The following is a 17460-nucleotide window of genomic DNA, read 5'->3' as shown; positions in this document are numbered from 1 at the left end:
TCACTCTCTCGTATATTTACCTCCATCTGCTGGATGGGAGATGAGGAACGCTGAAAGAAACCCGTAGTGTGAATTTATTTATAGATTGTAGGAAGAATAGATAGATAGATAGATAGATAGATAGATAGATAGTGTCTTAGAAATTCTGAAACCCTTCAATGGTGAGTACAAAATAAGTCAGAAGCAGTTGGGTTAGATTATAAGTACAATGATTTATTAAAACATAGACATAGATTAAACCCTTGAGATCTCCGTTACAAACACCCAAGTGTCTGTCACAGAGAGAGCTAATTCCCCATTCCGAACTCTCATCCTTTATACCCTTAATCATCAATACACACGGTGTCCACGAGGTGAACACGCGGTTATTAACTAAATATGATTGGACAAAGTAAGGAGTGATTAACTCTGATTTGACAGATGCATATGATGCGTGCCCCCTCCCTGCTCAGCATCCTCGTGATGGCATGGCAGACTGAGTGTCGCCGTAGTCCTTTCCAAGCTGAGATTATGCGTCTCCAGCGAGGTCAGTTTAGGAACACCAGAGGAACATCAGATTAAATGTCCCAGACAGGCACACATAAACACATCTCTGAGGCCTACTGAAGCCACCAGAATGACTTTAGTGCTTTGATTAACACACATATGCAAAAACCTTATTTCTAATGTGTTTAACGTATACTAAGAAAGCCTGATGTAAATGGAAATCATCAAATTTCCATCACATTTCCCTCCTTTTTGTCCTTTATGGACAAATTACATTGACTACAGATCATTCCAGTATAGGCTTTCGATAGTAGTGACACTCACAGGAAGTACATGCATGGTCAAAGCAAATTACATGTGATTACACACCGAATACAACATTGTTCAATGAAGTAATTAAACTAAACATAATCATCATCATCATCAGTAAATGAATCAACATCAGGTGGTAGATTTGTAGCCTTGACATCTGTCCTCATCGTGAGGTCCTCAGGTTTTAGCGCCGTGTCTGCAGCCTGCAAGACACAACTCCTCAGAAGTGACAGCAAACAAGGCACACAGAAAACCATCAACAACAATCGCCATTGAGCTCCATCACCGGATGAGCAAGAGCACAGGGTTCATGGTGGGTGATCGTTGACCCTTCTTGACAGCCGTTGTGCTTGGAGTGCGGGTCACGCCCTTACTGCACTTCCACCCACTCGACTGAGGCGCCCGAACACCCTCCTTTCACCCTACAGAAGCTGGGATGCTTCAGGGCTGCTCTTTGTCTGCTCAGGTACTGGAACCTTCTTGCAATGGCTAGCGTGAATCCACGTTCCCCTCTCAGCCACCTTCACTGCTGTTGGGGTCGTCAGGAGGATCTGGAATGGGCCTCTCCACCTCTGTGCCCTCCAGTTCTTCCTCCTGAAGTCTTTCACAACCACCCAGTCTCCGGGTTTCAGGTTGTGTTGTAGACCTTCCCGTGGCTTAGGCAACGCCTCTTTCACTGCCCTGTGAACTTGTGACAAGACAGAGGACAAGTTTGCACAATAAATCAACATGGCATCATTGCACTCGCTCGTGGTGGGTGCAGAGGGTCGTTCTCACCCGATGCCTGTATTTGGCGGCCTGCCAAATAAGATCTCATTGTTATCATACATCATACATTGTTATCATACATCCCCCCCCGGTTTGTCATTGGGCCCAACCCAAAGGCCCCCCCGCTTCACCGCACCCGCCCGCTGCCACGCAGACAGCTCCGAGGCGGTTGCTGTCTTCTGGAGCTCGCTTATCTCAGCTGTTGTGGAAACAACGGTGTTATCAGCACACAGAGTGTACATGGTGTCCAAACCCTGCTTAAATGACTGCCCAGCTGCTTGCTTTGCAGCCAAATCTGCCCGTTCATTACCCAAAGAAACAGAATCTTTATTGTCAGAATATATACATCACATTTACATACCGCTATTTGCTTCGGGACGAGAATGGCATCACGAAGTTCAGCAATTGATTTACGATGTGTGATCAACTTCCCCAATGAAGTGAGAACCCCCCTGTGTGTCCAGATAGCCCCGAAGTCGTGCACTACTTCAAAGGCATACCTGTTGCCTGTGCGAATCGCCACTGTTTTACCTAGAACCACTCAGCATGCCTGAGTCAGAGCCACCAATTCAGCTGCCTGCGCCGAATGGTGCCCTGACAGTGGTCCAGGTTCAACAGTGCTGTGTTGCGAAACCCCTGCATAACCCACACAGTTTTTCTCTGTTGCTGGATTACGTGATGCCGATCCGTCCACAAATAGCTCCAGACCTCCCTCAGGTCTGGCATTGGGGAATAGATCTCAGTCACCGCTTATCATCTGCTGTTTGGACAAACAGAAATACAGAGTTTGCCAGGCCCAATGTTATGGATGTGTGCAACGCTTGTTTTTAAATGCATTAAAGGCCTGTCGACAGCCTTAGCTTAGGTGAGTGAAAGTGTATGGTTGACCATCAACCTTAAAAGCAAACCAAAGCTGTGAGTTTGCATGTGCCGGTACAGAAAAGAAGGCATTAGCCAAATCAACAAAAAACCCACTTACTGTCAGGTGAGACTTGTGACAGAACTGTTAAGGGATTCGGTACCAACGGGGCTCCTGCTACCACATCTAAATTTTACCGCCTGGAGAGCTTTTAACAACCTCCACTCCTCGGTACACCAGGCTCCCTAAATTTTCACTCAGGAAAAAAATTGGAACTCCCACTGGTGAATTAGCATATGGAACAATTACCCCCCCCCCTTTCCCAATGTCTCAAAGACTGGTCGTATCCCCTTGACCGCTTCAAGGGGTACTGTGGTTTGCAAGGCCTACGGTCTGACCTAGATGTGTTTCTCTAAGTCACACTCCCCTGGGACCACAGAGTCTGTGGGACTCCCTTCAGTCACACACACACACACACCCTCTTATCTTTGGACATTGGAATGTTGGCAACTCGCCCAGATACAGCTGCACTCCCCTGCTCACTCTGACCTCCCAAATCAGTGGTTTAGAAAAACCCGTCCATTGACGGACTGTACCGCACACCATCACACCCACTCCCACAGCCATGCGCACACAAACCCTGCCTCAGCCACACCGTTTACTGTTTGAAACCTAACCTGCTCTGCCCAAGTTAACCCCAAAAAACATAACCGCTCAGCAGCAGCACTTGTCTCATAAAACAGCATATATTCCCCCAGATGACAGTTCCCCATTATTTTGCATTTAAAGGCAAAAGCATTTCTTCATTGCAGGGCATACTTCTTTTTTTTTTTTTTTTTTTTTTTCTTCTTCCCAGATAATAAAATAAAAACAGCCTCAGTATGAGTTAGCGGAAGCATTTCTTCGTTGCAAAGCATAGGAAAAGTTTGTGTCTTACCTGACCCTTCCGGAACATCACCAGTCGACCCCTCCGACCGTTAGTCCCCACCATGACTTTGCCGACCTTGCTTCTCCCGCTTATCCTGTCTTCGTGGACACTCCCTTGCCCGGTGTCCGTCTTCTCCACAGATGTAACAAGCGTTGTCGTCATCTTCTCTCCTGCGGTTCTTCACCTTTTTAGTCCTCTTCTGCTCCTTCCAGCTTTTGCCTCCTGCACAGTTACCTTTTTCATCGCCCCTCATCACTCGAACCATGGAAATTTGTGTTTGCCGCGGTTCTTTGTCTTGCTTCCAGGCACTCACCGTCTTCCATCGCCTTTCCGCGTGGATAGCATGTTGCACAATCACTTCCATCTTGGCTGTCTCCCACGTGATGCAAGTGTCCTTGAGCTTCTCGGAAATCTCCGGCTTCAGTCCATTGATGAAAGCATTCCGCAAATGAGCTTCATAGGGTGTGATTGGCCCGTTGTCCATCCTGTCGGGCTTGTCCATGCCGCAGTGAACATCATGCACCTGGGTGAGTCGATACAGGTACTCCTGCACAGTCTCTGAGTCATTTTGTTTACAAATAGCTATTTTGGTTAAATCCATAACAAGGGGAAAGGCATCCCGTATTGCTGCACATAGTTCATGTAACATTGTCCGATACGGTTTGTTACCTTCATGTGACCACTCACTGTTGACCAACTGAATGTTCTTGACTGACCAGTCCATCTGGATCTTTGTAACCTCTACTCCCAGTTTCAGGCCCAGGAGTCGTCGCAGCTCATGTGACGTCGGCCTGAACTCACGGCAAAACATGTCCAGTTCATGTGCAAACTTACGCCCCCCAATGTCACCAGGGAGCTTGAACTGCTTCATCACTTCCTGTAAATCTGCAACAGTCCATGTTCTCATAACAAGCATAGGCCCATCCTGACCAGCCACCTCTACCATTGGGCACATCACCTGATCATTGGTTGTTTCCGGAAGAGGGGACAGGGGCGGCTCGCTGACGTGGACCATCCGTCCTTGGCTTGGTCCGGCAGTTGTGTCTTGCCCGTCTCGCGATCTTGTGTGCATAGCCACTGGGCTGATTGGACGTGCTGGAGGAGGCTTGTTCCGTCTGACTGGTTCCTGGGGCTTGACGTCGGTGGGGTTGGGTGGGGCCGTCAGGGCGGTTGGGGGTCGCCTGGGACATCCGTCCAGGTCTGGATCTGCAACACACTTAACAGACTGGAGATTCTGAAGTTCCCGTTGAACTTCATATTTAGTTTGTGTTTGCAATCTATAATCCCGCCGTTTCGCCTCCCTCTCCCACAAGTCAAAAGCTTCCCAGTTTACCTTGAACCCATCATATTGTTCTTTTATCAGACTTCGTTTTAATGCTGCAATTCGGTTCATGTTAAAACTCCCTCCCTCTGGGAAATCACATTTCTTAACCCACATGTGAAATTGTTTTAAACTTTCGGGCCCATACCGTTCTTTCATGTACCTTATTCTAGGATGTGCGTGCAGTATCTCACTGACCTCCCTGTCAGTATGACTACTACCACATCCGCCCATTTTGCTGCTTCTGGGGAGAAAAAAATAACAACACTCCCTCACACAACGCACACACTCACGCAGAGCCTGACTCTCACTCTCCCTGATACTCTGCTCCTCGACTCCTAGCCGAGGGTGAAACACTTAATCATTCAGTTACCCCGCCCGATAACCATAACCGTGTATACACGCACCAAGAGAGAAGTCACAACCTCTGCAATAAGCTTATATCAACACTTTGTACTCACCAGGGTTTAGTTAACTTAAATGTTCGTCTGTTCCTGGGAAAACTCCGACGCTGAGGAGGCACACACACCTGCGAGTCCCGCTCAACGGAATTTGTCGTTGGCTGACTGAAGTAAGGCCTTCAGGAGCTAAGCGCTTAGTCTCTCCCTCAGGTGTGCCGTCCTCAGTCGTGGAGTCCCATCTGGGGTGCCAAAATGTCTTAGAAATTCTGAAACCCTTCAATGGTGAGTACAAAATAAGTCAGAAGCAGTTGGGTTAGATTATAAGTACAATGATTTATTAAAACATAGACATAGATTAAACCCTTGAGATCTCCGTTACAAACACCCAAGTGTCTGTCACAGAGAGAGCTAATTCCCCATTCCGAACTCTCATCCTTTATACCCTTAATCATCAATACACACGGTGTCCACGAGGTGAACACGCGGTTATTAACTAAATATGATTGGACAAAGTAAGGAGTGATTAACTCTGATTTGACAGATGCATATGATGCGTGCCCCCTCCCTGCTCAGCATCCTCGTGATGGCATGGCAGACTGAGTGTCGCCGTAGTCCTTTCCAAGCTGAGATTATGCGTCTCCAGCGAGGTCAGTTTAGGAACACCAGAGGAACATCAGATTAAATGTCCCAGACAGGCACACATAAACACATCTCTGAGGCCTACTGAAGCCACCAGAATGACTTTAGTGCTTTGATTAACACACATATGCAAAAACCTTATTTCTAATGTGTTTAACGTATACTAAGAAAGCCTGATGTAAATGGAAATCATCAAATTTCCATCACAATAGATAGATAGATAGATAGATAGATAGATAGATAGATAGATAGATAGATAGATAGATAGATAGATAGATAGATAGATAGATAGATAGATAGATAATATGAAAGGACAAATGGACTATGTGATCTTAAAGAGCCTTATACTACTGTTTCTAACTTTCAAAATCTCTGCAGGTCCTCTGTGACTGGGGTTGGGGCCTTACCCGTGCGGAACTTTTAGATCTTGTTCAAGATTACATTCTGGATAATGATCTTCAGAGCCCATTCATTAATGGGAGGCCAGCAGGCAAATGGTTTAAACGTTTCATGCGAGATCATTCTGAGCTTACCATTCGCAAATCGGACCAGTTTTCAACGATTCATGGTTCCATGTTGTGAATTTACACTGTCATTTTCAATGTTATTTGTTCAGATGATGATCTTGTTCAAAGGGGATTAAAAATATATATTGTGACGGCGCCGGATATGCGCACTGACAAGCCCTGCCACTCGCCAGCAGAGGATGCTGGGAGACGAGCGAGAGAGACTAAAAATTACGAATAGTTATGTTAATACGTGAGTTCATATACAGTTATTTGGTTGGTTTCAGTTATGGAGATGTGGGGAACATTTTGGGGATGTATATGTGTTTGCTCTGGGGGAAGGCTGGGAGCACCCTCACTGTGAAATGGGTGCAGCTGAGTGGGGTAACTGCTACTAAGGGCAGTGCAAGTAGCAACAAATGGATGAAACGTTAATTAAACAGCATTCTCCTGTTAACATGACCTTCTCGTGTGAGACTCCTTTCTTGGCCAACATGACAATATTTTCACTGTTATTGGTTAAATATATTGCTGTTTACTTTAAAAACAAACCATTAAACAAGTTTATTTGATCAATAAATTATGTTATTGTGACGGGCAGGGTGAGCGAAACAAAATGGAAGCGATCGCGCCAAGTCTCAGGGAAAATAGATGGTTTAATGAAAAAAGTGCGCAAACCAAAAACCCGTGACTTTGATCCGATATCAAATATATATAGGATATAATAACCAGCGGTCAACTGGTACCAAGACAAGACATATATAGGCAAGCGAGACGGATCATGGGCTCCGCCCACCTGAGGGACGCACACAACGCAACAATACAGGACATCTGCCGCTGTAAACGGGGGCGACCAGTAGGGTGCCCTCCATACCGTGACAGTTATGGGCTTATTTGGAACACACATGGGCTTAAATGGTACTATGGTACCAATTAAGTCAATGCCAGACTTTTGACATTTTCCCTAAAATTTATTAATAATGTATTTTGAAATGTACATCAACTAATGAATAAATATTCACATGAGAGTTCAATCTTGCCTTTTAACAAATTATGTCACTCACAAATGATATCAATATCTAGACAGGTGGGGTGAGGCTGATCGATGTGGGCATGATGATTGGTTTGTGGACGTGACATCTAATTATCTAAAAAATTGTGATAATTATTAAACAGATCACAATTTAATTGTTTATATTCAACTTTTATTTCATCATTTATTGACCAAAAATCCCTTCGAACTACAGAGCTCTGTAGAACTTTATCAAACGGTGCGAATACTGAGAAAAAATCAAACAAAAACTTTGCAGCTGGGGGTCTAGAGGACTAGTTTGAGAATATTTGGTCTACAAATGCTACTGTTGTATGTACAAATGCTACATTTGCTATTGTTGGCTACTTCATGCCCAAGCACATGTCAGGTTTTCAAACACTTTACAAGAGAACTTTAAAGTTGTAATATCAAAACAGTTTACAATTATGAAAATAGCTAAATGAAATACATATTATCTCTTAAATAGGGTAATCCTACAAGTTTGTCATCTTTGCTAGAACCAATTGATGTCTTTCCACAGGTGATTTGTTTTAAAATGTGTCCGATACATCTAATTTGAGATTCCAAATGTTTCAGTCCACTCCTTCAGGTAATTTCTACTATTTTTTAAATACCTATTACATGTGCTGTCGTTTATGTTTTTTAAGATTGCTGGGGTCAGTAAACGACTTTGAGCACATTGTGCATGCATAGGGTTTTGCACCAGTGTGGATGTTCTGGTGAATTTTTAAGCAATGTTTTTGAACAAAATCTTTCCCACACCAAGTACATGTAGGCACTGTGAGGTGTGATGTTAATCCTTGTTTTGTTGAAAGGCCTTTCCCACAGATATTACAAATAAATTTACATTTTGGACTGTGACCACTTTGCTGTAATTCTCTGCTGTGCATCCTTTTCCTAGGGTTTTGCACCAGTGTGGATGTTCTGGTGAATTTTTAAGTTATGTTTTTGAACAAAACCTTTTACACACCAAGTATATGTAAAGGGCCTTCCACCATTATGCATTGTGAGGTAGTATGTTAATCCTTGTTTTGTTGAAAGGCTTTTCCCACAGATATTACAAATATATTTACGTTTTGGACTGTGGCTACTTTGCTGTAATTATCTGCTGTGCATCCTTTTATGCTTTCCCAAATTGCTTGGATCACTAAATGATTTTGGACACAGAGTGCAGACATATGGTTTTGCACCTGTGTGGATATTCTGATGGATCTGCAGGTTACCTTTGTAAGAAAATCTCTTTCCACACTGAGTGCATGCATATGGCCTCTCTCCAGTATGCAGTTTGTAATGAACAGTAAGCGAATATTTTGACGAAAGACTTTTTCCACAGATGTTGCAAATAAATCTAGGTCCTTTCTTTTTCTTCCCACTGGAATGACCCAAGGTTGTCTCAGACGCATTAGAAGATTTAACTTTTGTGGCCGTTGTGGACATGTCAGCATTTCCTTCCAGTGTTACAAGTACACTGCAATCTGAGCTGGAAGATTCTGGGTTATTAAACAAAGCTGTGTGGTCAAGTAGACCAGGTGTCACTACATTTAAAAAATCACACCATTCATGCTCTTCAGTTCTTCCATCATTGTCCCCCTCTGCTTCTTCCTCCTTCTCCTTCTCCTCCTCCTCCTCCTCCTCCTCTATGTCCCCCTCTGTTTTTGTTGGAGAGAGTTGGATATGTTGAAGGCTCTGATGCTCTATCTCGAGATCCCCATCAAGAGCCAGACAGTCCTGAGTCTCATATTCACAGTCTAGGGTGAAGCCTTTGTTGCACTCAGCTTCTGTGTTTTGGGACCCATGTTCTGCAATGCTCTCAGGTTCAGTCTTGAGGTCTGAAATTTGGCGGTTTGAATCTGTATGATGAATAGTATGAAATACATCTTTGGATGCTGCTGGCAAGAAAGAAGCACATACAAAAGTCACTTGTTACGTACATTTTCAATAACCAACCACCGCAAACAATGTAATGTGACTTCTGTGCTAGTTTGATGGAATTGCTGGGTTTTCTTTTGCTATCAGATTTCTTATAAGATTAACGGTAAGCTTAAATAAAAAATAAAGCAAATACTAAATGAATGTAAATTCATTAAAAATAAATATGAAGCATAATGGTTCCAGAGACTTATCAAAATCTATGCAATATCATTTCAAAATCTAGGGTTCGATAGATTTTGACACTTTTTTGAATTACATAAACATGTATATGAAATCATAAATTTATATGTTATGTAAGCCAATCATTCAACAAATAAAGGACCAAAATAATGATGAATAAAGAGATAAGTAATTACTCTAAATGAGCTCTTGGCCTTTGCTTACACGCTAGTGAAAAGTAGCCAACATTCCTAAGTTTACCCTTACCATCCCATTTACCCTTTGCTCTGCCCATAATGGATATCTCCATCTCTTCCCCTTTTATTCCTGCCAACACAGGACTCCAGTGCTGCAAGACCAAATAGCAAGAAAGAAAAAAATTGTAGGAAAAAACAAGCACATGCACAAAATGCATGAAGATATGCATTGTAAAAGCTCTTTGTTGACACTCCAGACAATGCAAAAGGAATTCACATATTTGTAGCATGTAAGTATATATTCATACCCATGAAGAACAAACCTTCATAATTAATTCATGGTCAAACATTTCATTTTATCATATTGTAATCTTTGAAAAACTACTAATTCTACAACACCGTGTGTTTATGGTGACATAACAGATACAAATGTTTCACAATGTTTAAGAAGAAACCAAATTGGTTGATCTAATAAGGAGATCACATTATCATATGCACAAAATACCTGTTTTATGTAACTAGCAAAACAAAAAAGCTTTAATAAAAAATATCTAAAAAATAATCCCGCCCTGCTTGTCTGTTGCCGTGGTTTCTATCTGTCTGCCACTCCCGTGTCGTTATTGTCTTCACCTGTGTCTAGTTTAGTTCCATGTGTTTATATTCCTGTGTTTCCCTTGTCGGTTAATGTAGATTGTAGTTCTATTGTGGTTTGGTGTTTCATGGATTCTATGTTCTGCCTTCGCTGCCATATTGGTATTGCTTTTCTCAGTTGTTTGCTCTTTGTTCTGTGTAACCCTGCTGTTTCGTGATTGTTTATCATGCCCCTGTATCTGTCTAATCTGGATGGCTCACCCGTTATGACTCCTGCCTGCCCTGTTGACCACGATTATGGAATTCCCCTTATTAAATCTCGCTCTCCTCAGCGTGTCCGCCTACTTGCTCCGCAGCGCGCTACGTGTTACAAGTTTTCAGATGATGACATTCAGCAAATAACATTCATGATAAATACCTACCCACTGACCTCCTTTAGGTTTCCTTTCACTTTTCACTGTCTTTTGCCCACACTCTGGAAAAAAAAGTATTCGTATGATTATAAACTTATAAAAGTATATAGACACCTAGTAGCTGTCTTCATAAATATGTAGTGTTTATGAAGACAACTAGGTGTCTAGATATATATATATATATTACTTATGTACATATTCTGGGTCAGATGTTTCTGGTACTAGCTACACAATCGAAGATCCCCAGTCACTGACTGCCTCCCAGCAGGGGAGGGGGGCATTCATGGCTCATAAGATACTCATAGTTACTCATTATGCCCTGATGGTGTAATAAAGGTAGTTTTCCATTCTTCGCTTTCCCGAACTCATACCAGGTCATAGGCGCTATGCAAGATACTCATAATGCCCTGATGGTGTAATAAAGGCGGTTTTCCATTTGATGCCTTGTCACCTCGAAGGCAGTAGCCATTAAAGACAAAGGATGGCTATCCTTAATAGTAAGTTTATTAAGGCCCCTGTAATCTATAGGGGAGGTGGATGGACGAATGAACCCTTCGGCCAGGGACTCCTGACTGTAGGCCTCCATAGCTTTTCGCTCAGGTACCGCAAGACACAATAACCGACCACGGGGAGGACTGGTTCCAGGCAGCAGGTCTCTGAGGTCATGGTATTCAGCAGGGACTTGAATGAGGTCAAGGGGCTCGGGCGGTCTTTTGTTGCTGCAGACGCTTTTAGTGTTAAGGCAGGAGTCATGACAAACCAGTCCCCACTGCGTGACTGACAGGTTAAGCCAGTCAACCTCTGGGTTGTGACGCTGTAGCCAGGGGAGACCAAATATCAATCGCATCTTGGGGGCACTGATGATGTAAAAGGTAATACGTTCAGCATGCCCCCCTATTTTCATGTCCAGCGGGATAGTCTGGTTAGCGACCTCCCCTGAGACGAGACCGTCCATCAACTGCTGCCACAGTGAGGGGCTTCCCCAATAGCACCAAGGGAATCTGGAGTTGATTCACTAAGGCAGCATCAATGAAATTTCCTGTCACACCAGTCAACGAATGCGAGCAACCTGTGTTCGTCCACTCCACGCCATGACAGAGTGACATGGAGTGTTAGACCGCACAAATGGGGAGAACCGGAATGGCCTGCCGAAGGTCTCCCTCCTACCTCCCTCCTATTTCTGGTAATCTTAGAAGTTGATGCTGTCATCCAGCTGTGTCATGGCATCACTCTACTTGTGACAATGACCTGACTGGAAAGCAATGTCTCAGTGAGCCCTCATGACTGTGGTCACCTCTGAACCTCTCCCTTTAGTTATGCTGCTACAGATTAGCCTGCCAGAGCCACATGCTAATCACTGGCACGTGAGCTATGTACATTTAAATCAATGGTGGTTTAAATTGATGTCCACATACTCGGTCTGTATTGTCTATCTTTTTGCATGCTTCTGCCCAAGACAATTGTAAGCAAGCACCCACAAGCACCTGGGAGATGGTCTGGCTTGCCAGTGGATGTACTGATGCCAGGGTTGGATGTGCCATTGCTGCAAGAGGATGTGCTGATGCTAGCTCCTACCTGAGGCTCACCATCTGCACTGAAGGGACTGTGACTACTTGGCCAGGGAACAAGAACCTTAACTATAACTGTAGAACCACCTTTTGACCACAAATACGGACTTGTGCAAATGGGTCGCCCAATGGAAGATGGGTTCCCTTTTGAGTCTTGGTCCTCCCGAGGTTTCTTCCTAATCCCCACCATCATAGGGAGTTTTTCCTTGCCACTGTCGCCTTTGGCTTACGCATTAGGGATCTGGACCCATACGATTGTAAAGCTGCTTTGTGACAACATGTGTTTTAAAAAGCGCTATATAAATAAATTTGACTTGACTACCGGCAGACCTGCTCTTTTCCCTTCAGGTCAGGGCATTTGGCGCGTTTGTGACCCCCTGAGCCCTTACATCAGGCGCAAGCACATATCAGGTTTTCAAACACTTTACAAGAGAAATTTAAAGCTGTGATATCAAAACAGTTTACAACTATGAAAATAGCTAAATGAAATGCATCTTGTCTCTTAAATAGGGTAATCCTACAAGTTTGTCATATTTGCTAGAACCAAATGAAGTCTTTCCACAGGTGATTTGTATTTAAATGTTGTGTCTGATACATCTAATCTGAGATTCCAAATGTTTCAGTCCTCTCCTACAAAAGTTCAGTTGACTTTAGTACATTCAAAATAACATGGCAACTATTTAAGAGATAAGATGCATTTCATTTAGCTATTTTCATAGTTGTGAACTGTTTTGATATCACAGCTTTAAAGTTCGCTTGTAAAGTGAAAACCTGACATGTGCTTGGGCCTGAAGTAGCCAAAAAAAGGCTACAGTGTAGATTTGACATATTGTAGCATTTGTAGACCAAAGATTCTCAAACCACTTCTCTAGTACCCCAGCTGCACCAGGTTTTTATTTGTTTGATTTTTGCTCAGTATCCGTGCCTTTTGATAAAAAGGGCCGTCATGGCCTGGTGGTAGGGAACTGGTCTTGTGACCGGAGAGTCGTGGGTTCAATTCCCAGACCTGAGGCCATGACTGAGGTGCCCTTGAGCAAGGCACCTAACCCCAACTGCTCCCCGGGCACCGGGCTAGGGCTGCCCACCACTCTGGGCACGTGTGATCCACAGCCCCCTAGTAATCACTAGTGTGTGTGTGTGTGTTCTAACTGCACAGATGGGTTAAAAGCGGAGGACAAATTTCGATTTTTTAAGTTCTACGGAGCTCCTGTAGTTCGATGGGATTTTTGGTCAATAAATGATAAAATGTATGGAAGCGTTTTGCTGCCAAGAATGTTAAAAAAATTTCTTCAGCATGTCGTTATTACGAGATCCTTATGTCTTTAAAACGACATACTATGTCATTAAAATGAGAAAACTCTCATTATTCTGATATTCTTTTTTCAATAGCTTTAAGACCGTTTCAGCAAAAGTACCAAAATATGCAAATTCTTATTTCTGGATACCAAAAGAAACACCCGCAACTTTGTTTACTTCAGTAATGTATGTATTTTAAATAGGCTAATCCTACAAGTTTGTCATTTTGCTAGAACCAAATGATGTCTTTCCACGGGTGATTTGTTTTAAAATGTGTCTGATACATCTAATCTGAGATTGCAAATGTTTCAGTCCACTCCTTCATGTAATTTCAACTAACTTTTTATACCCATTCTGTGCAGTCGTTTATGTTTTTTTAAGACTGCTGGGGTCAGCAAATGACTTTGAGCACATTGTGCATGCGTAGGGTTTTGCACCAGTGTGGACACTGTAGTGAATGTTTAGGTTAAATATCTTGGCAAGTCTTTTGCCACACTGTGCACATGTGAAGGGCTTCTCCTTGGTATGTAATCTGTAGTGAGCAGCAAATGAGTATTTTGTTGAAAGTTTTTTTCCCACATACATTGCAAGTATATATTTTTTGCCTTTCTGTTTCTCACATGTTAGTGAAATACTGGTTCTTTCTAGAAAAATTGAATGCTTAACATTTGGAGTCACCATGAAATTAAAGTCTTTGGCTAAATTTAAGGACATCCTATAGTCCGAGTTTGTTTCTGTGTTGTTCTCCCTAAGTAGCTGTGTGGAAGTATGCTGCAAGTCAGACGTCAGTAAGCAGGAGATGCTCTTCCTCTTCTCTTTTAGGCTGAGGAAAGTGTTGCTCACTGTCTGCGTCACACACACCCGTCAATAGAGGTTCCTCCCCCTCATCTTCACAGTAACCATGGACATCTGTACTACACTCCACTACAGAGGTTTGAAGATCATGTTGAGCCTTCTCTGGTTCAGGCTTGAGGTCATACAGTGGGCATCGTGCTTCTGGTTCCATGGGTTCCATGCAAGCAGGACCGTAAATTATATCACTGGATGCTGCTGAGAAAGAAGAATCAGGAAGAAAGGCATTTAGGTTGTGATTCTATTTAGACATGCATAGATAACATACTGTAATAGTGAAAAACTTGCCAATGTACTACAATTTCCTATATCCGATTTACTAAGCAGTAACCTAATCTTTTATTTTGAAACTGAATAAATGTTGCTATGAGCTTCTAAAGATCCATTTCTGCATTGCTTTGCCATTACCATCCAGCCTTTGTTCCACTCTTTCACTAGCAGATCTGTCCATTATCTCTCCTTTCACTCCTAGTATAGAGCCCAACTTCTGCACATTGATGAGAGTAGAGGAAAGTCAATAACATGGTCATAGTCAGATCAAACGTGTTATGTCTTATAAATGAGTGTTAGTACTTAGCATAAACAAGTGTATAATACACTTAAAATTTATACCCAAATAATCTAAAATCACCCACCCAGTGTCTTCTTCTGGCTGCTGTAGACTCAGCTGGTAGGTTTCTGGCCATTTTCCTAGACTCTGCAAAAGAGATGAGCACTGAAAGCTGTAATGACATTGTAGTGAGCGTCTAACTGCTGATCAAAAAAATGTTTAGCAGGCCATCACTAAAAATTGGAACAAAGATTCATTTAAATGTGTTGTAGGGATGTGTACAAAGTATAGTTGGTGGAGCCATTTGATTTGTAATTTTTCTAGAATTTGGTTCCAGTCTGATCATCACAATTGTCACCAGCCCTGTGACTTTCCTCTTCTTAAGGTAAATTCTTGGGGAAAAAAGCAACATTATTTAAAATGATATTTGATTTGTTTGTTGTAAAATCTGTAGTTTAAAAACTCAGCCATCTAATAATTTAGAAGTTTCCGGTCCTCTTGGAGTAAAACAACGACCAGAGTAACCTAACGATAAACTCTCCATTAAGCTACAAGCCACCTACGTTACCTGTGGAAGTACTACAGGCACTGGCACTGTGCAAACCTTTCACAAAGTGGCGGGGAAGCACAGCAGAAGAGAGAGAAGATCAGGACACCCGACTACCGAGCTAAAAGCTCAACACACACCAGGTAGGCTCACTAACTAGCTAGCAAGTTTCATATTGGTGTGCAGGGGACCAACCCGCAGAATTTCTTGTTTGACCGCCAGGTTCCCCAGATTTTGTGCACTCATTCTTCGAAACCGCTTCTGGCATAGATTGTTGTCCGTTGTACAACTTTTGTCTCAGCTCCTCGTTTTCCTTCTTGCTTCTCATTATTTCCATGTGTAAAGACCTGAACCAGTTGTCCGTCAGAGCGCAAATGTCTGCGACTGCCGTTTTCATCAGTACTTCTAGAACAGCTGTAAGCTGAACCTGAAAATGAGAGTCAACCATGCTTTTAACAGATCACACTTCAATAAAGAAAAAAAAAAACTCTGAATTAACAAGCTATTTTCCAACAACAGGTATTTAAGCTAACAGGTGACTATTAGCTTCCGTCAACAAGACGTCAGATTCCGCTGTTGGGATTTTCTTCGACGCTCGAGTCTCTTTCACTCTCTCGTATATTTACCTCCATCTGCTGGATGGGAGATGAAATAAACCTGTAGTGTGATTTATAGATTGTAGGAAGAAATGTGAGTAAAAAACGTCAATACTCAAGTAAGGACGATTATTTCGTGTTATTTCGTCCTTACGGAAGACTGTTGGGCAGCGAGTAAAGATGGGGACATGTGTGTTGGTTTAGGTAGGTGTAGCCTACCTATTAAGCTCATGCACTCTTAAGCCCACCTCATGTATTTCAATAGGGACATTCCTCTAGTACAAGTTAAATACATTTTTCTGTTACAGTTTTTCTCGATTGGTTTGGCTCATTTCTTGAAACCAAAATTACATTCTCAAAACTCTAACATCATTTGGCACAACTGGCTTACAGATCAGCACAACAAAAGAGCTGACTTACAAAAGCGTATTTCTGTCCCAAAACAATTCACCCATGTGTCAAAACTCAATTCCCTTCTCGTATGAATAGTCAGTGCTACCAAAATGCATTGTCCATTTGGCATTGTGTGAGCACTTCAAGTCAAAATGGTTAGATGTGTTGTCACTATGGCAAAAGACTAACAGAATACAATGGTGTATAAAACTGAAAAAAAGATTTCACAAAGGTTAATCACACATCAAACTTGTAACTCAAAGGAAGTTGAATCCATTTTTATTCACACAAAAATGAACTTGCTAACAGTACTGTAGTGTAAAAAGGAAATGTAAACAGTGCTCATTCTGTAATACAATCAAATAACAATAGTCCTGTAAATAAAGTGGGGGGTATGGTTTCACTTCATTAGTCACTGTCCTCACCCTCACTCACCTGGCCACTATCCTCACCCTCCTGGCCATCCACATGCTGCTCTCTGTCTGGCCATAGATTCTCATCCATCTCACAACGTATAATCTCCTTTGCAATACAACGAGTGTAGAAATGTTGCAACCACACTGATTCCCTGTAAGGCCTTCACATGCAGCATACATTGCATGGAGCAGTGATCTCTGGTCTTGAGGATGATGGTCATACACTCTCCATCTCCAAGTGGAAAAAAACTCTTCAATGGGATTGAGGAAAGAAGAGTGAGGGGGCAGGAACTCCATGAGCATTCTTGGATGGGTAGCTAACCAAGCCCTGATGAGTTGACTATGGTGGAAATTCACATTGTCCCATACAATGACGTGGTGTGGTAGGTGAGGCCCTACGAGACCTCTCTCATTTTCAGGGATCAAATCGATGAAGAGGAGCTTCTCTGTATTGTATAGGCCAAGACTGGGGATATGGGTGGCCACACCATTCTCAGAAATGGCAGCACACATAGTCAGATTGCCCCCTCGCTGTCCTGGGACATCCAGTGTGGCCCGTTGGCCAATGATGATGGAGGAAAAATATAGTTGAATAGCCCTGGTTTACAGTATAACATGGTCAATGAGCGTCGCCCACATTTCATCTGGGACAACACAGTGTGATTGTGCTCCTCGG

General features: G+C 42.8%; 1 protein-coding gene across 8 annotated transcripts; it reads right to left on the bottom strand.

Annotated features, from left to right (window-relative positions):
• Nucleotides 1-7403: 7403 nt before the first annotated feature.
• Nucleotides 7404-15977, bottom strand: LOC143474130 (uncharacterized). 8 transcript variants are annotated; one of them, XM_076971451.1, is made up of 7 exons: nucleotides 15575-15977; nucleotides 14918-14979; nucleotides 14691-14769; nucleotides 14292-14480; nucleotides 10576-10628; nucleotides 9633-9714; nucleotides 7404-9163 (listed from the first exon to the last, which is right to left on the bottom strand). In XM_076971451.1, exons 1-7 carry the CDS (start codon nucleotides 15825-15827, stop codon nucleotides 8376-8378), a joined length of 1506 nt encoding a protein of 501 aa, XP_076827566.1. In that variant the 5' UTR covers nucleotides 15828-15977; the 3' UTR covers nucleotides 7404-8375. The 8 variants fall into 8 exon arrangements, with proteins under 8 accessions (XP_076827566.1, XP_076827569.1, XP_076827570.1 ...); XM_076971454.1 differs by having other exon boundaries at nucleotides 9645-9714; XM_076971455.1 differs by having other exon boundaries at nucleotides 7404-9160; nucleotides 9645-9714.
• Nucleotides 15978-17460: the final 1483 nt, after the last annotated feature.

The sequence above is a fragment of the Brachyhypopomus gauderio genome, chromosome 13 (genome assembly GCF_052324685.1).
Source record: "Brachyhypopomus gauderio isolate BG-103 chromosome 13, BGAUD_0.2, whole genome shotgun sequence".
Lineage (NCBI taxonomy): Eukaryota > Metazoa > Chordata > Actinopteri > Gymnotiformes > Hypopomidae > Brachyhypopomus > Brachyhypopomus gauderio.
The sequence above is the reverse complement of the archived record's forward strand: the minus strand, read 5'-3'. Positions and strand labels throughout refer to the sequence as shown.